This window comes from Nomascus leucogenys, chromosome 16 (genome assembly GCF_006542625.1).
Source record: "Nomascus leucogenys isolate Asia chromosome 16, Asia_NLE_v1, whole genome shotgun sequence".
NCBI classification, from domain to species: domain Eukaryota; kingdom Metazoa; phylum Chordata; class Mammalia; order Primates; family Hylobatidae; genus Nomascus; species Nomascus leucogenys.
Genome location: NC_044396.1, coordinates 82,933,166 through 82,958,230, shown reverse-complemented (window position 1 = coordinate 82,958,230; position 25,065 = coordinate 82,933,166). Strand labels below are relative to the sequence as shown.

Genomic DNA, 25,065 nt, shown 5'->3' with positions numbered 1-25,065 from the left:
TCTGCCCCTAGGGGTTGTTGTGAAAATTAAATGGCACAATATTCATATAACAGAAGTTTGTATAAATGCAATAGTTTTTCTTTTCCCTTGTCCTTCTAATTAATCCTCTTCCAACCCAAACCTGCACAAGACAAGACCCTCTTTAAGATAAATCTCACATGGGCCAATCTTAATGTGTCTTGTATCCCAGGGTACAATGGTTACAACCTTCATTAATCTAAGCAAGTACAGCCTTGTAGCTCATTGGAAGAGGTGCTTCCATCAATCTCCCAGGATCATTGAGCACAAGCAGTGACCACCTTGGCCTCTGAGATGTGTTTAAATTTGTAGGTGTCATTTGCTTGTCTTTTCTCTGAATGATTTGATTATTCTAAGATCCTTATTATCAGTATTTTCCAAAAAAAGATAAGAAGGAATGTTTCTCTCTTTAAGAATGATTGGTGTTTGATCATTCCCAAAGGCCATGCTTTTCTTCCTGTGAGGATAAGCCAGCCAAGGATTAGATATTTCACGCATGGGTTTCTTTATGCTCCTGCAAAAGATTGTCTTTCTGTCCACACTTCTTGTGATTCCTTGGGAGTCCATCAGGCATGGCTCAGAGTATTCACTCTAGTGATTCTTGGAAAGTGCCTCCAGCAGAGCTCAGAGCATTCACACTATTGATTCTTGGGAAGTCCATCAGGAACAGCTCAGAGCATTCACTCTGCTTGGTTTAGATTCCGTTTGTGTCCACTCCATTGGGCATCTTATACCGAGATGATATAGGAAGACATAAAGCCACAGCTTCTGTGCCCTGGGAACTTACACTCTGGCTTGTGATCTGGGAACTTCCCATCCTAAAACTGGGCATAATAATGGCCACTTTGCAAGGTGGTACAGATGAAATGCAGATAACACTTAAGTGCCTTGGAGGCTGCAATGAATTGCAACTGAGGCAGCAATATGACAAAGAAACTGGTATTTGCTGATCACTTACTACCATATCAGGCCCTATCATGACTATTTTAAATGTTTTACCTCATTTTACTTAAGTGTCACAACTTTCTTTATGGAGGTACTAATTGTACTGTTTGACAGGTAAGGGAGTCTCAGAGAGTTTGAGCAGCTTTTCCAAGGCCCACAGTAATAGAAGGCAGCAGAGTGGGGATTGGAGTAGAGTTCACTGTGTCTCCCAAGCTATTCTACCACTTCTGCCACACCTTGAAAAATCCTGTCTTTGTCCTAAGCACCTGAAGTAGAGTTCACTGTGTCTCCCAAGCTATTCTACCACTTCTGCCACACCTTGAAAAGTCCTGTTTTTCTCCTAAGCACCTGATTTTCATATAGTTTGAAATTCATGAAGGATGCAGCCAGTGGGTTGCAAGGAAGGAGTTATACAGTAATGCATATGGCAAATACACCTTAGAGGCAAAAAAAAAAAGTTAAAACCATGAACATTTATTTTATCCTCTATTCATTCCCCCCTCCCCCCACACACACAAATATCCACACATGTCACACATGTACACATACATAGGCACACACATATACAAACAATCCACTTCATGTTTCTGGCAACAGACACAATCTTGATAAAGGTAGCCTGAAAACAAAGGCAGCTCTATCACCCTAGCTATCCATGAACACGTAAGAATCAAATAAGTGAAAACATGAACACGTGAAACATTTTTTCTCTTAGGCCAGTGGGAGAAGGAATGATGAGTCCTCGAACCACCCTTGAACTGTCTATCCCAAAAAAGGCTGATTAGCTTGAGCAATCAAGGAGGTAGTGTTGCGACAAGATGGCTCAAGAGAAGACAAAGCCAGAAATAGCCTCCTAGAATGATCAAATCCAGCCGGGAGTGGTCGCTTATGCCTGTAATCCTAGCATATTGGGAGGCTGAGGCGGGTGGATCTCTTGAGGTCAGGAGTTTGAGACCAGCCTGGCCAACATGGCAAAACCCTGCCCCTACTAAAAATACAAATATTAGCCGGGTGTGGTGGCACACACCTGTAATCCCAGCTACTCGGGAGGCTGAGGCACAAGAATCACTTGAACCTGGGAGGCAGAGGTTGCAGTGAACTGAGATCGCACCACTGCACTCCAGCCTGGGTGACAGAGCAAGACTCCATCTCAAAAAAAAAAAAAAGTTCAAATTCATATTCAACAAAACTGAAGTTGAATGAGCTTCATTTGTTACACACAACTAAGCTTTTGCCGGTTTTATATTATGATAACTATTGTAAATAGTGCTTACTATGAACCAAGTTCTGTGCTGAGTATTTTCAAAAACATTCATTTAATGTTACTTCTTTTTTCAGTTAGCAGCCACATAAAACCAAGGATTTGCCACACAAGAGAATCTTTAGATAATTATTTGGCTCAATACAATTGGTTCTTAGCTATGTCCAGAATGTCTCTCAGTTTTTTTCTGTCATTTATAAAGAAAATCAAAGTTAAACGGACGCTTTAAAAACTTCAAGAAAAATGAATCACAAACTCTAAAATGTTTCTTACTTCATCCCATCAACTTTTATTGGAGTTGTAATGATTAGTATAAAATAATAAAGGAGAAATATGGGCAAAGAAAAGAAGGCTAAGCAAATGAATGAATTTTCTTATGGGTTATGATGTTGGACTCTGAAATTAGGTAATCAGCAAAATGCACATTTTTGTCTTGGAGACATTCAGAATTTGTTGAACCACTCCATGTCTTATTTAGATGAACAGAAATGGGAACATGGAGCATGAACCAAATGGTCTCAGCTTTTCTCTTTCATTTTTCTAAATCACATATCTCCTAGTCATTTTCATGATCTTATTATTAAAATGATTTTTAAAGATTTATTCTGTTATAGCATCAGGCTGCTCTTGAGTTTTTACTGCTCTGGTAAGTCCCAACATAGTATAACTATCTTAGCCTCCTCCTTCAGATGTGAAGGACAGGTTTCAAAGAGGCTTAGGGAAGAAATCCATCCCTTAGTCAGACAGTAGCCTTTTAAGACTCCTTTATTGTCTTGATATTACCTTGCAAAATTACAGCTGTTTCTACCACCCTCTAGGTAGTCAAATGATATCAAGTGCCATTTCATGTGTATTTTTTAATCAGATCGATTAGCCAGTTCCAGTCCTATAAAGCCAGCATTTTCAGAGTCAGAAGTACCAATTTCACCTATAATAGTGTAATACAGAATTACAGAATTATGAGGCCATTGACCTGGTCACTGAAGCAATTGCAATGCTTCATGTGTAGACATCATTATCATCTACAACCAGGGACTTCTAGGTAAAGAATATAGCAATAGTTACCACTCTCTTGGCTTCTCCATGGCTGGGGGTGGGGGTGGGGGAGCTAGACCAGTGAAGAAAGGAAGAGTTCTTCCTCCCAAGGATGGAAGATGTTGGGAAGGGGGAGCAGGAAGAATGGTGGTTTGGAAGGTTTCTAAAAGTTCTTCTTGAAATTCTCATGTGCCCAGTCTAACCCCACTATCAAGGAAGAGCATAACATTAGGAAACGTATTACCAACCTAGGGTCTTCTGTCACCCCTGGGCAGGTGTCCTCCCAGACTTGCACTTCTGAAGCCCATCGATCTTAAACGCATGTTAGCATGTTTCCTTGTGAGTCAACTTAACATGATTAAATCCACATTTGTTCAGAGGTCAGTGTACTTGGGAAGAAGTATGTCAGTGAGACATTCTGCACACTCACCTGTCACTCATAGGATTGCTCTTAATAACAATTTTATTGGTGTAGGAACCAAGATAGAGAAGATGGTCTATTTTGAAATTTAAAAATTACTGAAAATTAGTCTCATTGCAATTATGCCTTGTATCCAAATGGTATATTTTATTTATTTATTTTTGAGTCAGTGTCTCACTTTGTCTTCCAGGCTGAAGTGCAGTGGCACCATCTCGGCTCACTGCAACCTCCACCTCCTGGGTTCAAGTGATTCTCCTGCCTCAGCCTTCTGAGTAGCTGGGACTACAGGTGCACACCACCACACCCAGCTAATTTTTGTATTTTTAGTAGAGACAGGGTTTCACCATGTTGGCCAGGATGGTCTCGAACTCCTGACCCCAGATGATCCACCCACGTCGGCCTCCCAAAGCACTGGGATTACAGGCATGAGCCACTGCTCCCAGCCCAAATGGTCTATTTTAAGGATGCTCCATGCTACTGCCATGCTACAGAATGCATGAATTTAACAACAGAACAGTGGTTAAATTTCTTCATCCACTAATGCAAAATGAACAGGTTATCCCAGTTGAGAATTTTCTTTTACAAATATATTAATATATACTAATAAAAGATGTGCTAGAAAATTTTCTTTAATCTAACTAAATTTATCCAAAGATGAAACAGGCTCCCAAGTGAGGAGTTGATTTCCCCCAACACTGGAAATATTCAAGCAGGAGTTAACAGCTTATACCTGAGAGATAGTAGTGAGTTAAACTGGCATTAGTAAAGATTGGAGCAAGATGACAAATACAATTCACTCCACCTAGAAGATTCTGTAATCTCACCTACAATCTTTGATACAAAGACAGAGTGGCCAGGTGCAGTGGCTCATGCCTGTGAGCCCAGCACTTTGGAAGGCTGAGGCGAGCAGATCACCTGAGGTTGGGAGTTTGAGACCAGCCTGACCAACATGGAGAAAGCCCGTCTCTACTAAAAATACAAAAAATTAACTGGGTGTGGTGGTACACGCCTGTAATCCCAGCTGTGCGGGAGGCTGAGGCAGAAGAATCACTTGAACCTGCGAGGCGGAGGTTGCATTGAGCCGAGATCACACCATTGCATTGCAGCCTGGGCAACAAGAGTGAAACACCGTCTCAAAAAAAAAAAAAAAAAAAAAAAAAAAAAAACAGAGTACAGTTACAGTTTAGGCAATTAACTGGATAATTGTTTTAGTTACAAGCATCCTCTACATCTTGTAGAAATGTAAGAATCTTTCACTGCCTTTTAGCTTACAGTCAAAATGGAGAGTCTAAGAAAGCACTGTGGTTTTCCTCCCCCTCACCTAGGAAGAGTTCTTAGGACTATCCCAGGCATGGAAACATGGAAGGCTGGAAGCTCTGTCCATCACCTCTGTAAGCGAACTTCCTTGATCATCTCTCTGTGGATAAGAAATCTGAAATAGATTTGTTTTGCATGTGATCAGACTGGGGTTTCCCAGCTTCTTTGTGGTGGATCTAAAACCCCATTGACCCTCATGACTATGATTTCATTTCTGAATATGTCTTTCAAGATAATTCAGGGCCAGAATCCCCAGACATGAACAAAATGAAACACAAGTTTATCCTGCTCCACTTCCTTGGAAGGAATGGGTCTGAACTTCATCAAATCAAATAGGAATTTTCATTTTTGAAGTGATTTGTTTATCATTTGAAGATTGTGGTCACTCTTCTTCTGTTGCATTTAAATAAAATCTACTGTCTTTTGTTTTCTTCCCTATTATCAGTTCACCCATCCTGGTCTAAAAAGGGGCTCATTATTTTGCATTGCATTGTGATGAGGATCCATTCATCAATCAAGAAAATATAGCAGTGGCATTTTATTAAACTAATTTTTAGGCTGTTTCTAATGTCCATTCTTTGCCCATATGCTTTACTTTCATTCTAACCAAGATTTACATAGGCTCAAATTTTTAACACATTCCCTTTCTGTATATCATAAATTGCATCACTGAAATATACCCAAGAAATCTGATCATGCACCTATGAACAAAATAGCCTTACTCTGAAAATGGCAAGGAAGCAGTAGCCAGTGATTCCCTGCGCTCTAGAGCAAAACTCTTTGGATTCTCTATTTGCAATCCGTGAAGGTGTGGTTGAGTTGCTCAGTTATTCAAATCCTCAGTTTCTTTATCTACAAAGTGAAGATATTATAAACAAGACCTTAAGAGTTGTAATAATTAAATGAGAACATTCATGTAAAGCATGTAGCACAGCACCAGCCTTGCACTAGATATTAGTCATTATTATTCAAATTCCTTATCCTAGATTTTGACCTTTTTTTGAATCAACTAAGACCCTAAAGATTGAGAAATAATAATATTCCAAATCCTAATCTAAGATCTCCAAAGAAGTATTTGTAATTTTTTCCAAGTGTCTGAATTTTGCCACCAACTGACTATGACAAGCTCTTTCACATCTCTGATCCTCAAGTTTCTTATCTGAAAAAATATATATATATATGTACACATATGTGTGTGTGTGTGCACGTGCGTGTGTGTGTGTGTGATTGCCAAGTTCTCTTGTAGACCAAGGGCTCAGTAAATTATAAGGGTTCACAGGTCATTTCCAAGAACACTTTTCCTAAGGATCCTAGAAAAGTTAAGAATTCTACCCTGTGATGGGTAATCTTTCAAGAAGCAAGGGGAATAATGAGAGTGGGGTCTTCTTCCAAGTTAAAAAAAACACACATGAGATTATAGTTTCTTTAGAAGAATCTTTTATAACATGGTGGAAAAATCAGTGAACACTTTTGGGGTCATCGCTGAGTGCAAGGTACAATACTGTACAGAGGAATAGAAGACAGCATCCTGCAAGGCAACACCATTGAAAAGGCAAGCTTCACATAGATGAAAGTATAGAAATAAAATATGTATAATTAATTGATTGACAGTAGGTAACATTTATACAGGGTTATCATGCAAGGCACTGTTCTAAGCATCTTATATATATTACCTCATTTCATTCTCCCAGTAACCCTTATGAGATAATTCCTATTGTTATATCCATTTTCTAGATAAGGAAACTGAGACATAGAAAGCTCAAAGATTTTGTCCAAGGTTGCATAGGTGTTAGAGCTGGGATTCAAATCCAGTTAATCTAGCTCTTGATTAGTTCATGCTCACAACTGAGATATAAAAGGATAAGTGGGGTCAGGTGAGGACAGAACAGGGATGAGACAAGGAGTCTTTAACTTTGGCAGGCATAAGCACACAACTAACTTAATAAAGCTATGAGCCAGAGTGTTCAGACCTTTACAAGTCAAGAGGAAGTGAAATGAATCACTACTCAATCTCAGTACTCTATCATTCTGAGCCAATTAGGAATTTTCTTTTCCAAGTCCTACTCTCCTTGCATTTCCAGAGTAACAATGCACCACATTCTGAAACACAGTATTTTATATTTGATGATGTCAACTTCACAATTATAAGATTCTTCTTTTATGTGGTTATGCTAGGCACTGAAGTTCAAAATGGAAAATAATAGAATGCTTCAAACTTATGAACTACATTAACACCAAACTTATGAACTATATTAATGTTCCTATTTGACAGATAAGAAAAGTAAGATTCCAAGAAATTGGCTTTGCTCACAATAAAGTAGTGACAGATCTAAAAGCAAAGTAAGTCTTCATACTTTGTCTCCACCCAATTTGTCATCTGAAGAAAATTGAAAATATAATATCTTATGCAACTTTAGTCTGGACAAATGATGATTATTGGACATTTTTTAAGTCATCAGCAAAAAACATTCATAAAACGAGTCACAGAGCCTCAGGCTTGGGATCTATAGCAAAGGATCTTTTCATGGGATCGTGGGCCAATAATGGAAAGGAAGCCTTTGCAAAGCAATGAGCTCTCAAGCTCAGGATCTGAGCGCTCAACTTGAGAGTGTTTAGAATCCTGAGATGCCCTGCTTAGGACCAGAGAAAAGAAACCCACTTTCCCAGATAAAGCAGAGAGGGTCATCGGATGATATGAAAAGGATTTCTGAATTGGGAAGTCAGTTACAACTCCAAGATGCTGTGATGATGATAGTGATGATGACAGGTGGTGGTGATGATGATGATGATGATGGGTGGATGACATAAAAGAAGAAAAGGGCCAGGCACGGTGACTCATGCCTGTAATCCCAGCACTTTGGGAGGCCGAGGTGGGCAGATCACAAGGTCAGGAGTTTGAGACCAGCCTGGACAACATGGTGAAACCCCATCTCTACTAAAAATACAAAAATTAGCCAGGCATGGTGGTGGGCACCTGTAATCCCAGCTACTCAGGAGGCTGAGGGAGGAGAATCACTTGAACCTAGGAGACGGAGGTTGCAGTGAGCCAAGATTGCACCACTGCACTCCAGCCTGGGTGACAAGAGCAAGACTCCATCAAAAAAAAAAAAAAAAAAAAAAAAAAGAAGAAGAGGAAGAGGAAGAAGAAGAAGAAGAAAAGGAGGAATTTTAGTGTACTGATTAACTACACTAAAATTATTATTACTGCTGTTTTTAAATTTTCATTATCAAATCTACGCAACCATGCTGGTTTGAAATTAACCAGTAAGCCGGCCGGGTGCAGGGGCTTATGCCTGTAATCCCAGCACTTTGGGAGGCCGAGGCGGGTGGATCACGAGGTCAGGATATTGAGGCCATCCTGGCTAACACAGTGAAACCCCGTCTCTACTAAAAATACAAAAAATTAGCCGGGCGTGGTGGCAGGTGCCTGTAGTCCCAGCTGCTTAGGAGGCTGAGGCAGGAGAATGGCGTGAATCCAGGAGGCAGAGCTTGCAGTGAACCGAGATCGCACCACTGCACTCCAGCCTGGGTGACAGAGCAAGACTCTGTCTCAAAAAAAAAAAAAAAAAAAAAAAACAAAACAAAAAACAAAATAAAAAAACAGTAAGCCAACAAGGAATAATTAGATCCTCTGTAATTGGTTGTTAGAAGGAGTTCAAACATTTATCTTTCTTTGAATTAACTGCTTTGTGGCTAATTTTCAAGCTGCTCTGTGTAGGTCTCTATGATTGTGACCTGTTCTTGGGTAGCACTATTGGTAACTATTAATAACATTAATAATATGGGCTTTCTGCGGTTTTCTCAGGGTTGAGGATGGCTTAGAGTGATTCTTCAGAGCCATGTTCCTGGTTTCCCTCCAGATAACAAGCAGGTTGTCAGCAAGTGGACAGAGGCCTCAATACTGGAGAGTAGAAAAAGCATTGCCCTGCAAAAGCAATAACCGTGCAGTCTCTGAACAGCATTGTGCTTCATCCAGAGAGCTCAACAACTACAGGATATGCTCCAAACCTTAGCTATGACACTGAGAAGTAGGGTTCAGTCTAAAACCCAGACCACACCAAGAAGTCAGAAAACAATAAAAATAATGTAACTGTTGATGGCAAACACCATACCAACAACAGATGGGACTGATTTTATTATTTCTTGACCTGACTGAAACCTTGTCTTGGTATTGTGGACATAGAGCCTAAGATGTTGTGAGACCTCTATTTGCCAGCTTCCTGTATGAAGTAACCATGAAATGCAAATCAGGGATTACAAAGTTTCAAGCGACTCTTAGTTTTCTGTCCCCCCAAAACAAAATAACCTGCCTGCTACTAGACCTCTCTCTCATTAAGGTCAAATGTGGGGCTTGGTTTAGGCTAATTCTAAGGTCTTTTTCAGTTTTAAAAACTTTCCCACCTTCTGGAGGAAGTAGATATTCCCCAGCTTAGTAACTCCAAGATGGTTCAAGAGACTAGGCAGAAGTAAGGCAAATACACATTGAGTGCTGACCTTCTAGAAGCTTTTAAAACTAGACAATGAAATTACTGAGTACTCTGGATAATGAAAATAAAGTTACCATTCCCCAGGGCTGCCTTGAGCAGACACAGAAGGGCATCAAGCATATTGGTCTATTAGTCTTGGTTTCTCTTCTGTGAAATGAAAGGGCTACACTAGCTGGAGATCTCTTAGGCTATTTTCTATTTTAAGAACCTGAGAATTTATTTTTAATAAAAAAAGGAGGCAGAAAGACTTCCTGGTAAAACATTTCCCTGTATTCCCAAACTTAACATGAAACAGTGCAAGATCCTTATATGACTTAAGTTTACTCACGAAGAAAGTCAATGCGAATTTGATTTGCTGCATATATGGATGCGCGCTCTTCTGTTCTGTTAAAATAATGTTAGTTCAGAGGGAGGGGAAGAACTGGATAAGCTCATGCAAAGTATCCCTCCCATTGTATTTATTTACTCCTGGACTCTCACTGGAAAGTTGGCAGGAGGGATGGGGATAATGCTCTGTGAAGGTTTTATTAAGATATGAATTATTTTTAATTTAAAAAAAATCTAATTGCCTTGTTTCTTCTTGTTTCCCTCAACCTCAAACACTGCTAAAATTTAATTCTTCCAAAACCCAACTCTGCTGCAAAGTAACTCATTCTCTCTTTTTTTAATTACAGTATTCTCAAATGAGGGATGAAGTGTTCAAGTCAAACTTGGTCTGTGCATTTATCGTTCTTCTATTTATCACGGCAATACAAAGTTTGCTTCCTTCTTCAAGGTAAATATGAAAGAACTAATTGATCCGGTGAAATATCTTTGTGAGATTCCTCACCTGGAGTCAGCCAGCTGACTTTTCAAAGGATCAGAATTTAAAATAACTGAGTCCAGGACCCATACCAAAATGTTTGACAGTATCAATGTCTATTCTGGTTGTCTTACTCTGCTAATATCTTAAAACTCTTTCCAGACAATAATCTTTTTCCCAATCTTAATAAAAACAACAAAACCAAAATTAAAATAGGCCCCACTCTTACTTGACATGACACCCATGAATGCAGAAAATAAGTATAAGAACCTCAATCACCATTTACTTGTGCTTTTGTGAGTATAATTCATTCACAGATACAGCATCATAGCTCCTCGGGCCTGCAAAATCAACACTTTAATAATAATGCAAACACCTGTTTGTGGGCAGCCACTGTTCTAAATACTTTACACCCAAAAGCTTCTGGAATCCCCATGACAACCTCATGAGGTAGGTGCCATGATTATCCTCATTTTGAAGAGGAGGGAACTGAGGCTCATAATAGCGAAATAAACTCCCTAAGATCTCATAGTTCAAGATGTTACTGCCTAGATTCAACCCAGGAAGGCTAGCTCTAGAGTCTGGATTCTTAACCCTCTATTAAACACATATTGTCCAGGGTATAGATGCTCTAGCCAGGATTTGAACCTAGTTCTGGGATTAGTCCAATAGCCGTGCTTTTTCCTCTCCTCTAAACTATAAGCTAGCTCCTGCCTCTTTTCTCAGCTAAATTGCCTTCTCCCTATACTTACCATGAGTTTTCCCCTTTCACATGATTAAAAAGACTATCAACAAATATTTTTTAAATACTTAATATAGGCAAAGGAACATTATAGCCCCTGAGGATGATACAGTTTTGGAAGAAGAGGTTCTGTAACGTCTAAGACATAATTTAGTAGGTGACAAAGACATTAACAATGGCTCCCAGTTACTGAGCACTTATACATGCCAGGAAAGTACTACATCTTTTCCATGGATTGTCTCAAAAAGCCTCAAAAATACCTAATGGGTGAGGCAGCATTCCAATTCCCATTTGTAGATGAGGATTCATCCCAGGTCACATGTCGTGTAATATCGGAGCTGAAATTTGAACCCAGAGACAGAGTCTATGCTTTTAGTTACTAGACTGCTTTGCATCAAAATTAGTGATTCATTTTGACCACATGACTCAAGGAAAAATTTGCAGAAAGGGTTTTGATTTGACTAAGATGAGAGAGGAAAAAGTAGGAGAGTATTCCATTTGAAAACTGCTCTGGCAAAACCATACCAGCGAGAAAGGCCTTGTGTTTATAGAATAGTGAGTAAATGTGAGAGCCTATAGCAAAGGGCTTGTGCAAGAATATAGCAGACACTATGGCTGAAAAAGAAGAGAACCAGCAGAAGTTCAATGTTCATAACTATGTTAAAGACTTTGGAAATGATCCTGAGGGTGGGAAGAAGCCCCAGGAGATTTTTAGGAAGATTATAGCATGATGCTGTAGAAGAAAGATGTTCAAGTTAACTAATATGCAAGGGCTGGCCATGCTTGACCTTCCCCCTAATTAGCAGGGGACATTAGAAAGAGAGAGGGGATTCCAGGAAGATGATGGGACAGATGGTATATTTCTTAATCTCTCAGAATTCTTACAAATCTGACCAACTAGGTAGCAAAACCAAAAACCTCATGGACTTTATTTATAACAAAAAAAAAGGTGATAGACCCATACATTCCAATATAGAAATGGGTAGCATCAATCCCCCAATAGCCCCAAAATGTGTGTGATATCAGTACCTGTATGGGAGAAAGCAGAAAGAAATACTGGGCATGTCACACCGGGGAACAAAAGGATCTCAATATAGCCAAAAGATATGCACTGAGAAGTACGTGAGCCAAATTAAGAAAGCAAATGAAAGTGGGAAGGAGTTTGCCCAATCCAATAACATTTTGAAAGGCCTAAAGAGCTGGAACCATCAAGACACTATGAACTCGTGAAACTGATCATCTAATCTCCATCTCATGATAAAGCCCTGAAAGGAACTGTGTGAGTGAAATAAAAATCACTTACAATAAGGGCTATACAGGTTAAAGTGGGAAGGAATTCTAGCTATCATGTTTTGAAACACTGCATGAAAGCAACCAAAGAGAAAGCTCTATTGAGTTAAAAAAATAAACAATCCTGAACCATCCTCTTTCTAAAAGTTCAGGGAAGTGTTTTACACAAAAATGAGCAGCAAAATACATTGATGGCAATCCTATACTAAGCTATTATAAAAAATAAGAGAATAACAAGTAGAATAATCTTCTTGTAGTCATTGAAAGCACTCCAGAAAGACATGCCCACAAAATATATCAAAATTTTAACCTATTCTTTTAAAAGAAGCTGAAGCACTTAATGTGGTTCAAGACATGAAATAACAACCTAACCAAAATTAGAAAAACTTAGAAATTTGGAAAGATGGCTCAGGAAATAAATAAAAATTTTTAAAAATATATATTTCAGAAATGAAAACAGCAAAAGAGAACATACAGCACATAAACAGAGCAAAAATGACAAGAGATATAGAAAGTGAAAGAAAGAACATCATTTTTAAGTCAAAAAGAAAATTAAAAAGATTGACAGAGCCTTCTTCCCCACACCTTAACATCACACCAACAAGGACCCTGTATACTAACCATGGATACTAACAGCTGAAAGAACTGCAAGACACAGATTCTTTCTGAGAAAGAGTACTTAGGGAAGCCCATATCAAGGGGGGAAAACTAATACACTAGAGGAATTTGAAGCTACTGGAACATACAACTATAGCAAACCTTAACAGCTTAACTCCCAGCCAGAGTGATATAAATCCTCACAGAAAAGACCTATTTATTTCAGTTTCTATTACCCGATACAATATGAACAGTTTTCAACAGAAAATTACAAGGCATACCAAAAAAAAGAAGAGACAAAGCAATCATCAGAATCAAACTCAGATATAACAGAGTGAAAATTATCATACAGGGAATTTTTAATAATTATTATTAATATATTAAAGGTTCTAATAGACGAAGTAGAAAATGTGCAAGAAAAAAATGGACAATATAAACAGAGAGATAGAAACTCTAAGAGAATCAAAGGAAATGAAAGGAAAGGATAAAAATTTAAAAGCACCTAACAGAAATAATGAATGCCTTCAATGGGCTCATCAGTAGGCTCAGCAAGGCCAAGGACATAATCAGTAAGCTTGAAGACAGGTCAATAGAAACTTCCCTAAATGAAATGCAAAGAGAAAAGTGAATGGGGGTTGGGCAGGGGATATGTGTCAAAGCATCCAAGAACTCTGGGACAATTTAACAGACAACAAACCACAGAATCACAGAACCAAAGAACTTTAAAGGTTACTTTGGTTAAATAAAAATAACCAACCAGGATAAACATCAAAGAAAAAAAAAAGATATTGTATTCAGACTGCAGAAAATGAAAGACAAAGGGAAAATCTTACAAGATACACTGTGAAGGACATCATCTTACCAGAAGGAAGGACACTGCCTTACCTGTACAGGATCAAGGGTAAGAATTACATGACACTTTTTGTCAGAAACCATGTAAGCAAAAAGAGCGTGGAGTCAAGGATTTAAAGTATTAAAAGAAAAACCATCAACCCAGAATTATATATGCTTTATAAGTAAAGAAGAAATACTTTCTCAGAAAAACAAAAACTACATTTTTAGCCAACATTCCCTGTAAGAAATGTGAAAAAGTTCTTCAAACAGCAGGAAAATAATACAGATCAGAAACTTGGATCTCCATAAAGAAAGAGCATCACAGAAAAAATAAATGAAGTTAAGTAAAATGTTCTTATCTTAATCTTAATTGATCTAAAATATTATTTTTTGTTTAAAGCAACAATATTAACAATGTATTTGGTGGTTATAAATATGGATAAAAGTGAGATGAACAATAGCAATGTCACAAGGGACATAAGGAAGGAATTGGGAATGCTTTGTTTTAAAGTAACTGCATTACATATGAAGCAGTATGAAGGTTGAGTTACATTAATTTAAAATGCATATTTTAAGCTCTTGAGCAAACACTAAAAAAGTTTTTGAAAGAAATATAATTGATAGGCTAAAAAAAAAATTAAATCATATAAAATGCTCAATCAAAATCAGAATGTTAAACAAGGTGAACAAACAAAAAATAAATGCAATGGATGAAAAAGATAGTTACAAAGATGATGGATGTTAAACCAAGCATAAAAATAATTACTTTTTGATGTTAATGGTCTCAGTATACCAATTACAAAGCAGAGCTTGTCAGAGTAGATAAAAAAAAGACCCCAATAGATGTTGTATACAAGAAGCCCACTATATATATAGACTCAAATAAGTTAAAGAAATGAAGAAATATACCATGCTAACATTAATTTTAAAAAACTTAAGTAGCCATATTAATTTCACACCAAATTGACTCAGAACAAGGAAAATTATCAGAGATAAAAATGGAAATTATGTAGTGATTAAAAAATCAATTCTCTAAGAAGAAATAGCAACATGAACATTTATGTGCCTAACAAGAGAATGTCAAACTACATAAGGCAAAAACTGATAGAATTGAAAAAAATAAATAAATAAACCCACTATTATAGTTGGAGACTTCAACATCCCTTTGTCAGTAATTAATACATCATGTAGGCAGGAAATCATTACAGATATAGATAACCTGAACTTAGCTAATCAATATTAATAGACTATTCCACCCAATGGAAGAATACACATTCTTCTCAAGCTCACATGGACCAGTCACCAAGGTAGACCCCATTCTGGGCCATAACACACCTTCATAAATTTAAAAGAAGAAAAATAACACAAAGCATATTCTCAGATCATAGTAGAGTTAAACTAAAATTCAATAACAGAAAGATAGCTAGAAAGTCCCAAAGCACTTGGAGATTAAATAACACACTCTTCAATCACACGTGAGTGAAAGAAGAGACTTAGAGAGACATTTAAAAATATTTTGGGCGGGGCACGGTGGCTCACGCCTCCAGTCCCAGCACTTTGGGAGGCCGAGGCAGGCAGATCACGAGGTCAGGAGATCAAGACCGTCCTGGCTAACACAGTGAAACCCCGTCTCTACTAAAAAATACAAAAAATTAGCCGGATGTAGTGGCGAGCATCTGTAGTCCCAGCTACTCGGGAGGCTGAGGCAGGAGAATGGCGTGAACCTGGGAGGCGGAGCTTGCAGTGAGCCGAGATTACGCCACTGCACTCCAGCCTGGGCGAGAGCGAGACCCCGTCTCAAAAAAAAAAAATTTTGAACTAAATGAAAATGAAAACACAACTTGCCATGAAAGCAGGGCTTAGAGGGAAATTTACATTAAATGCATATATTATAAAAGAAAAGAGATCTAAAATTAATAACAATCTAAGCTTCTACCTTGGGAAACTACAGAACAAAAAGCAATTTAATCTTGTAACAAAAAGGAGAAAATCAATTCTACCAATTAGGGCAAAAATCAATAAACCTGAAAACAGGAAAACAATAAAGAAAATCAACAAAATTAAAATCTAGTTCTCTGACAATATCAATAAAATTGATAAACCTCTAGCCAAGCTAATCAAAGTAAAAGAAGACGCAAGTTACCAACATTGTAAATGAAAATTTGGTTCTCACTGGTGATCCCATGGGCATTAAATAATGAGAAAATAATATTACAAACAACTCTATGTCCATAAATTTGATAGCTGGGATGCAATGGACCAATTTGTTGAAAGACGCAAACTATCTACATTCCAATGAGAAGAAAAAGACAATCTGAATAGCCTTATATCTATTTAATAAAGTTAACTAATAATGTTTAAACTTACGAGAAATAAAACACCAGACCCAGGTGGTTTCACTGGTGAATTCTACCAATATTTAAAGAAAAAGTAATACCACTTCTCCATAACGTCTTAGAAAATAGAAGGAGAGGGGACAATTTCTAATTCATTTTATCAGGTCATTATTTCCCTAATATAAAAACCCAGCAAAAACATTGAAGTAAAGGAAAACTACCAACCAATAACTCATAAACATAAACATAAAACCTCTCAACAAAATATTAGCAAATGAAATCTAACAATGTATAAAAAGAAGTATACACCATGGTCCAACAGAACTTCTTCCAAGTATATAAAGTTTATTCAACATTCTAAAATCAAACAATAGTGGTTCACCATATTAGTAAGTTGAGGAAGGAAAGTCATATGATCATATCAATTGCCAAAGAAATGCATTGGATAAAATTCAATGTCCATTTATGTTAAAAAATCTCAGAAAACTAGCAACAGAAGGGAACTTCTACAGCTTGATAAAGAATATCTCCCAAAAAAAAAAAAAAGCTATAGATAACATCATCCTTAGTGGTAAAACACTGGAGCTTCCCCACAATATCAGAAACAAAACAAAAATACACTCTCACCACCTGTATTTAATATCATATTGGAAGTCCTAGCTATTGAAACAAAACAACAAAAAGAAATAAAAGGCATACATATCAGAAAGGAAGAAATAAAACTATGTTTATCCACAAATGACTTAACTTTCTATACAGAAAATCCCAAAGGATCCACCAAAACATTTCTAAGACTGATAAACAAATATAGTCAAGTCACAGAATACAATGTCAATATACAAAAGTCAATTGTTTTCCTTTATAACAGCAATCTAACATTGAAATTTGAAATTAAAGAAACAATATTATTTACAATAGCACCAAAAATGAAATACTTAAATATAAATTTGACAAAATTTGTACAAGAAATCTTCAAAACACTGGTGAAATAAATCAAAGATGTAAATAAATGAAGAGATATTCTGTGTTCATGGATTGGAAGACTTGATATTGTTAAGATGTTAATTTTTCCCAACTTTAACTATAGGTCAATGCATTGTCAGTCAAAACTTCAGCAAGCTATTTTATAATATCAACAAACCAATGCTAAAGATTGTATGAAAAGACAAAGAATATAGCATAGCCAACACAATACCATAAAAGAATAGAACAAAGCTAGAGGATTCATACTACCTGATTTCAAAACTTACTATAAAGCTACAGTATGATGCTAAAGAAAGAATAAACACATCACTCAATAGAACAGAAAGGAAAGCCCCAAAAATAGACCCACACAAATATAATCAATTGATTTGTGGCAAAGATGCTAAGAAAATTCCATGAGAAAGGATATTCTTTTTAACTCATGGTACTGGCAAAATTGGATGTCCAATTCTCAACAAACTAATATGGGAACAGAAAACCAAACACTGCATGTTCTCACTCATAAGTGGGAGTTGAACAATGAGAACACATGGACACAGGGAGGAACATCACACACCAGGGCCTGTTGTGGGTGGCGGCTAGGGAAGGGAGAGCTTTAGGACAAATACCTAATGCATGTGGGGTTTAAAACCTAGATGATGGGTTGATAGGTGCAGCAAACCACCATGGCACATGTATACCTATGTAACAAACCTGCACGCTCTGCACATGTATCTCAGAACTTCAAATAAAGTAAAAAAATAAATTAAAAAATTGGATATCCATATGCAAAAACTTGAACCTATACACAGACCTTAAACCTTCACAAAAATTAACACAAAATGGTTTATATACCTAAATGCAAAACTATAAAATTTCTGGAAGAAAACATAAATAACATTTTGGTCTTTAATTTGGTGATGAGTTTTTAGACACACCACCAAAATTATGATCCATGAAAGAAAAAAATTGTAAGTTGGACTTTACTGAAATTTAAAATGTCTCATCTGTGGAAGACACTGTTTTGAGAATGAAAACACAAACCACAGACCAGAAGAAAATATTTGTAAAACATGTATCTGGGAAAAGATTTGCATCCAAAATATTCAAAGAACTCCTAAAACTCAACAATTAGAAAATAACCCAATTTTTTAAATGGACACAAGAGTTAAACAAACGACTCACCAAAAAAGATATACAGATACCAAATAGGCATGTGAAAAATGCTCAACATCATTGGCCATAAGGGAAATTTAAATTAAAACAATGACCTACCACTACATACCTAGTACAATGACTAATATATAAATAAATAAATAAATAAATAAATAAATAAATAAATAAATGTCAATACAATTTGCTGGAGAAAACAACAACAACAAAAACTCTGTGGCATGTCCAGACAATGAAGTAACATTCCATTATAAGGAGGAATAAGATACCAGCCACACAAAGACATCAATGAACCTTAAATGCATATTCCTAAGTGAAAGAAATCTGTCTGAAAGGCTTTATACATATTATTCCATTTATATAATGTCTGGAAAAGACAAAACTATAGAAATGGTAAATAGATCATTAGGTGAGAGGAGCTTGGGGAATAAGGGAAAGGAGAATTAAAGAGATGAGGTCCAGCACATTTTTTAGGGTAGTGCATTCAGTATATTGTAATGGTATATACCTGACACTATGCATTTATCAAAACCTATAAAACTTTACAGCACAGAGAATGAACTTTAATATATACAGGCTTTAAAACATTTTATTTAGGAGTTTAGGGGATCCCATGATGGAATCAGACTGTGACAAAAGAACCTAACTGTATTAAAAGTGTATGAAGCAACCTCCCTGAAGGGGATGTGAGGGATAAAATGGTGTACTAAGTAGCTTTGAAAATCAGAGAAGTTTGTAGGATTAAAGGCAAGAGAAACTGCACTTAAGCACTGTGCTCTAGTTGATATAGGAATTTCCCGTTGAGGCATGGGTTAAGAATTTGCAACACCTATATATGTATACTGGAACTAAACAATTGTGTAAATGGATGGCAGATTGTGGGAGTCAGTTTTCTCATTACTGGAATGGAAGTTTACATGCAAGCGAAGGGAGAAAGTTAGAAATATCCCTGTGGTAATGGATTAGAGTTGGAGACATCCATAGGAACTCATGTGTAGCTTAATATAGATAGAGATGGTTACATGTAGGAATATTTATAGATATGTTTATATGCACAGGTTAGAATATACACATACATTTCCTTCCTCTGTCAGTGGAGAGGGCCTGGAAGCAATGACACCTCAGTGGTAATGAGCACATCTACAACTCACATCTTGGTTTCTAATGCCAATATCCAATAAAAGGAACCAGGGCTCCTTGGAGAACTGTCTGATTCTAGCAGTGGGACAGGAAATATACAAGATTAGCCTTGGCTATCTTGTAGGGCCAGAAAATAAAAATGTGCTGAAACATACATACATACACATGCACACACAGACACACACACACACACACATATACATGATAATGGGAGTATTTCAAAGGGACACAGGAACCAAAAAAAGAGCCCCCAAGGGCCAAAGCTGGAATAAATTGAGCAACAAAATAAACAATGTAGTATTTATTTATAATCCACAATATAAAATAAATATCCACCAGTTCATACTAATGTAAATTAATGATATGTCTCCCATGCAGAGAAAGTCTACATATTTTATGAAGATAATCCATCCTCAGTGAGGAGGAATTTAACTCCCCACTCCTTAAGTATGGGCAACAGCAAAAGTGACTTTCTTCCAAAGAGTAAACTATGTACAGGGGGCAAATATGGAGAAACCTTACAAACACTACCTCACCCAGGGGATAAAGGTTAATACTAACAGTGATAAGTTATGCTAATGGGATCTAGTAAGTATGGCACATAACCTCTGTGGTCTTCCTCTCCAAACCCATAATGTAATCATGAAGAAAATTTCAGACAAATCTCAATTGAGGGACAGTCTACAAAACACTTCACCAGTATTCCTCAAACCTGTCAAAGTCATTTAAAACAAGGGAAGTCTGAGAAAATGTCACAGCAAGGAGGCGCCTAAGGAGACATAACAACTAAATGGAAGATGATATCCTGGACTGGAGAAACACCTATGGGAAGATTTAGAAAGAATGACCAACTCAGCATCTATGAGCATACCTCAGGGCTAGATTATGGTCTTGAAGTAATTTATCTGTATTTTTTTTTAAAAATTTGGAGATATGGCTAATTTTAGGGCTGGAACAGGAAATATGCTAGATAAGCCTAGAACATCTTGTCCTACAAGAAAGCAAGGATGCCATCAAACACTATTAGGATCATATCAAAAGAATGCAGGAGCCACATTACAGAAGTTCCCACTGTCCAAAGATGGAATAATTTGAGCTGCAATGGGGATAATTATTAAAATACTTATCAAAACCCAGCAAATATATTTAGCTTTATGAGTTTGTAATGATTTTTTTAAGTTTGTAGTGTTTAGTGGATGATAGAGAAGTGGTTGATTATCTGGAAAACTTGTAAAAAAGTGAGAGAAACCAGTGTCTTTTCACCATAAGATCACTAAATAGTAAGTGAGGGGAAATATCATAAAATTATCCTAGCTAAAACATTTTAAAGAAATCAAAGAATTAAAATATCATCATATTCCAACCCATAATGAATTAATGGATCTACAAATTGAGCATCAGAGGATGCTATCAACACAAATAAGAGAGACAGCCATACCTCTTGGTGGGGGCGCACACCACCTATGGTCTTGCCAATGGGATCAAACCTAAATTTGGTCAGGCCTTTGAATCCAGCTTCCAATTTTCAGGAATTATAGAGGACAGAGAATGTTGACTAAGTACATACCAGTAAAATCCAGAGAGTAAGAAATGCTATGGGTCAGAGGCATGTGTTTTTCAATAAATACATTGTAATGAAGACAAAAGGATAAAGAGAGAAGTTACAGATTTTAAGATTTAAAAGACAAATCAGGTTTAATAAAAATGGGTGAGACTAAACTGTAGTGTCTATAAAGAAAGAATAAAACTATAAAGAAATGGAAATGGAAAGTGATTAATGAGGGTTGAGAGAGAGGATTATCATTGGAACAGGGCTCATGGATGGGCTTTTGGTGTGCCCTGCGAAGTTCTATTTCAGGAATTGATGGTCATTACAAAGGCAGACACTTTATAAGAACTAATGAAGCTATACTTTTGTGTGGTTTTCTTTATTTATACTTCGTATTACCATTTTTAAAAAGTTATTAATGTGAGGGGAGGCCTACCTACTTTTGCAAAATGTGGGCTAGGAGTCCTCCCACCAACAGCCACTGGTGGTTATTATGTTCCAGACTTATTCCAAACACTAGGAATAAATCTCAAGAACAAAAAAAGATGACAAGAACAAAATCCCTGCCCTCCTGGACTGTATAATCTGGTGGAATGAGACTAAGAGATAAGGAATATATATGTATCTGTCCAGGTGTATATACTATATATGTAGCTACTTATATCCTACGAAGGTAGACACATATGTAGATATGTATATGCTATGTATGTAGATATTTATGTGTTATCCAATTAATAAATCAGAAGAAGGGTACCAGAGAATACCAGGAAAGAATGAGTTTCTTGACTACCTAAGAGACAATGAGGACTAGGGTCCTGACAGAAGGCACCTCAGGGTGGTGAGCTGTGAGTGTTGGTGGGGCCTTGCAGGATTCAGCCAGACCTGCTAGGCTCCTCTAGTCACTCTTATCAATGGGAAGGTGGTAGCCAAGAAGGGCCCGGCCGTGTCTGTTGCTTCCTCTGGACTCCTAGAGCTCAAGGTGTTGACATTCCTGGCAAACACTCAACAAACGGTGTGACAGTTTGTGCTGGATAGTGATAGGGATATACAGTCAGGGTCTCTGCCATCATAAAGCTGATCATCTAGTAGGGCTAAAAGACAATTAGCTGAACAGCTATCATATGGGGTGATGACTATTGTGATAGGAAAGGTGTAAGCTGGGATTCGATGTGTGGCAGTTGGGGTGAGGCAAAAGGACTACTTTTGCCTCTGGGGCAGGCGTCCTAGACGAGATGACAGTGACAGCCCACCTGGTTCCTAAAGGAGCTCACCAGGTCATGGAAAAAGATCAAGAAGGATTAAGGGGAGGGAGGGCTGGAAATAGAGCATTCTGAAGGATAGGAGTTGTGAAGTTCATTAAGGCGTTGTGACTGGTTGGCAGAGGAGTCTTCATTGAAGCATTCTAATGAAAGAGATGATGTGATCAGATTCATGTTTAGAAGGATCATACTGAACGGGGATGATGGAGAGGTGGGAGTGAGATCTGGATTTGGGATGACCAATTAGGAGGCAATTGCAAAAAAAAAAAATCTGGCAAGAAATAATAAGGACAAGAGAGTGTCGGAAGGGTGGACAGGAGAGGCAGAATTTTTAAGATATTTAGGGCAGAGAGTTGACGGTTCACAGTGACTGAATGGATGTGGGGGATGAGAGAGATGGAGACCAGGATGAGCCCGAGGATCTGGACTTGGCACTGGACAGGAGAAGGGGCCACTGTCCTCCACGAGAAGCGAGCCTCACACTTCCCAGCTGGCCTGGGCAGGATTTCTTTCTAGGTGGTGTGACAGGGGTGGGGGAGGGGAGCAAGCCTTGATGCCCTGGTTCCTGGGGTTCAGGGGGAAGAGACCTGGACCCTCACCCAGTAGCTAGTCATAAGGAGTCTCCAACTCTAGAATTCAAGGTGAAGCCCATAACTGAAATACAGCCCACACCCCAACCTCACCTAGCGAAGAGAAAAATCCTGACAAGGAAGGAAACTGAACTCTGACCAGACAATCCACATGCTGTGGGAACTGGGTAGCCCATTTACCCCAGACACAGCAAAAGCTCTCTTTAATATGTGCTGGTTCCCTCTCCAACTCATTTTGTTTCCGTTTGATGCTTTGCAACTAAACAGATGGTGGGTGCTTTTCACTCGCATTTCTTCTGTCATGGATTTTTTTTTGGCAGATGAGGGACTTTCTACTCATATGACCACAGCTAATTCTTAGCCCCCAAAGCAAAAATTAATGGACTCTGGCAAAAAAAAAAAAAAAAGAGAGAGAGAGTGCTTACCCAGCTCTTTCCTTTAATTTCCACATGCCCACAGATGTGCCTCTCCAAGAAGGGTAAACAAAGGAAAGACTAGAAAATACTTCTTGGAACTATAGAACAATGTATCTGGTCTGCATGTGGTGATGAGAGAGAGACAAAGACAGAGAAAGAAAGAGGGGGAGGCAGGAAGGGGGAGAAGAAAAGGGGGAGGGAGGGTGGGAAAGGGAAAAGAAAGAGAGGTAGTGACCTAGAGAGGGAGGGAGGGAGGGAGGGAGGGAGGGAAAGAAGGAAGGAAGGAAGGAAGGGAGGGAGGGAGGGAGGGAGGGAGGGAAAGAGGCAGGCACTGGGTCTTATTGTTTTCTGTGCATCATACTACCTATATGTATGTATTTAACCTCTCTGAAACCTCTGTTTCCTCATCTGTAAAATGGGAATGATAATGCCCACTTGCCAAGACTGCAGTAAAAATTAAGTTAACCAAGCCTATTTCTGGCAAATTCCCTTTTGGAGTCACAGTATTTTCATCTGTTGAAAGGGCTTAGAATATCTTTCTTCAGGGTTGCTGCAAGGATCAAATACACTATTGCACTCATAGAGTCTGCAGATTCTAAAGCGTTGTCCAGGTGCCATCTTTCAGTATAATCTGAGTTTTTGTTTCCTATTGCACCGTAAGCTGCTATAGGCTGTTCACTCATCCCCACTGATTCCTGCCTTCCCAGCAAATGTCAAATCACAATATCAATACAAACCATTTTAAAGACAGACTGCAGAGAATAATTAGGACTTAATGTCTAGAAATGATTTGGATAGAGCTTTGCAAAGCCCGTCATTCTTTTTGAGACTCAATTTGAGAAATGAAAGGTTTCCTTGCCTCTTATGTGCACCAACAATGCAAAAGCAAATTCAGAACCCCTGGATGCCTGAGTGGCTCTATAATTAGATAAAATGTACAGTCTGATGTTATAATGTTTACATGTAAAGAAATAAATGAATGCTGAGGAACTGCTGCAGAGATTTCCAGAGAAATGTAATATACAGTCTCAATACTTTTCCTTAAAAAGCTAATCTTGTAATTAATACCCTTGCCATAGAACTTTAAAGTGCCTTTGGTTTCCTGGATTTCATGATGAATAGAGAATGAGAACTAACATTTCTCTAAATTTTTATTATACTACTTTATGACTTTGTTTAATCTCAGAGCCTCCTTTAAAAGGTAGGCTTAAAAAATCCCTGTTTTACAAGTTAAAAAGTAATTCTCAGAGGAATCAATTACCTGGCCCATGACCAAACTACTAGTTATGCTTCAGAACTACAGGTTCAAACATGTAAGCCTTTGCTCTTGCCACTGGACCACACGGCCTGTCTTTCACCTCCCTTTCCCTTTTACAGCAAATCCAGAAGAAAGCCATTTAAAACTGGGTCAGGGACTCAGGTGAGTTCTGTGTGCAAATCCTCCCACGCAGCCCTACAGATGCCCTGATGAACTCCCCGCCATGCCAAAGATTACACAAAAGTTCAATCGCAAAATGAGAAAAAAAAAAAAAAAAAAATCAATTTTACAAATTTCCAAACAATTGCCCATTTAGCCTATGCAAAACTGTGATAAAAGCTGGAATACAGAATGTGGCTAAAGTCAAGAGACCACACGGCCTCCATCCTGAATCTCTTCTCTGCTGGCCCTCATATCCCACCGTTAAACTCTGGTGTGAGATCCTACCACTATGATGCTGCAAAAGATTAAACCAACGCACTCCACCAGTGCCAAAGGTAAATGAGGCAGACCTGAGATGGTGCCATCTGTGGCCAGAGCCAGGGTTAAGCCAACCTGGGCTTTCTTCCTTAAAGGCAGAGATGCCCTGGCCAAAGAGAAGAGATGCCCAGCCCTCCTCCCATAGGGTAGAT

General features: G+C 38.0%; 1 protein-coding gene across 3 annotated transcripts in view; it reads left to right on the top strand.

The window, feature by feature from the left end:
- Positions 1–25,065, top strand: part of ADCY8 (adenylate cyclase 8) — a 271,269-nt gene that overhangs the window by 169,177 nt on the left and 77,027 nt on the right. For all 3 annotated transcript variants that reach the window (XM_003256212.3, XM_030795007.1, XM_030795008.1), the window contains one exon: positions 10,159–10,259. In XM_003256212.3, coding sequence (XP_003256260.1) covers positions 10,159–10,259 — 101 coding nt within the window. The remainder of the gene's footprint in view (positions 1–10,158; positions 10,260–25,065) is intronic.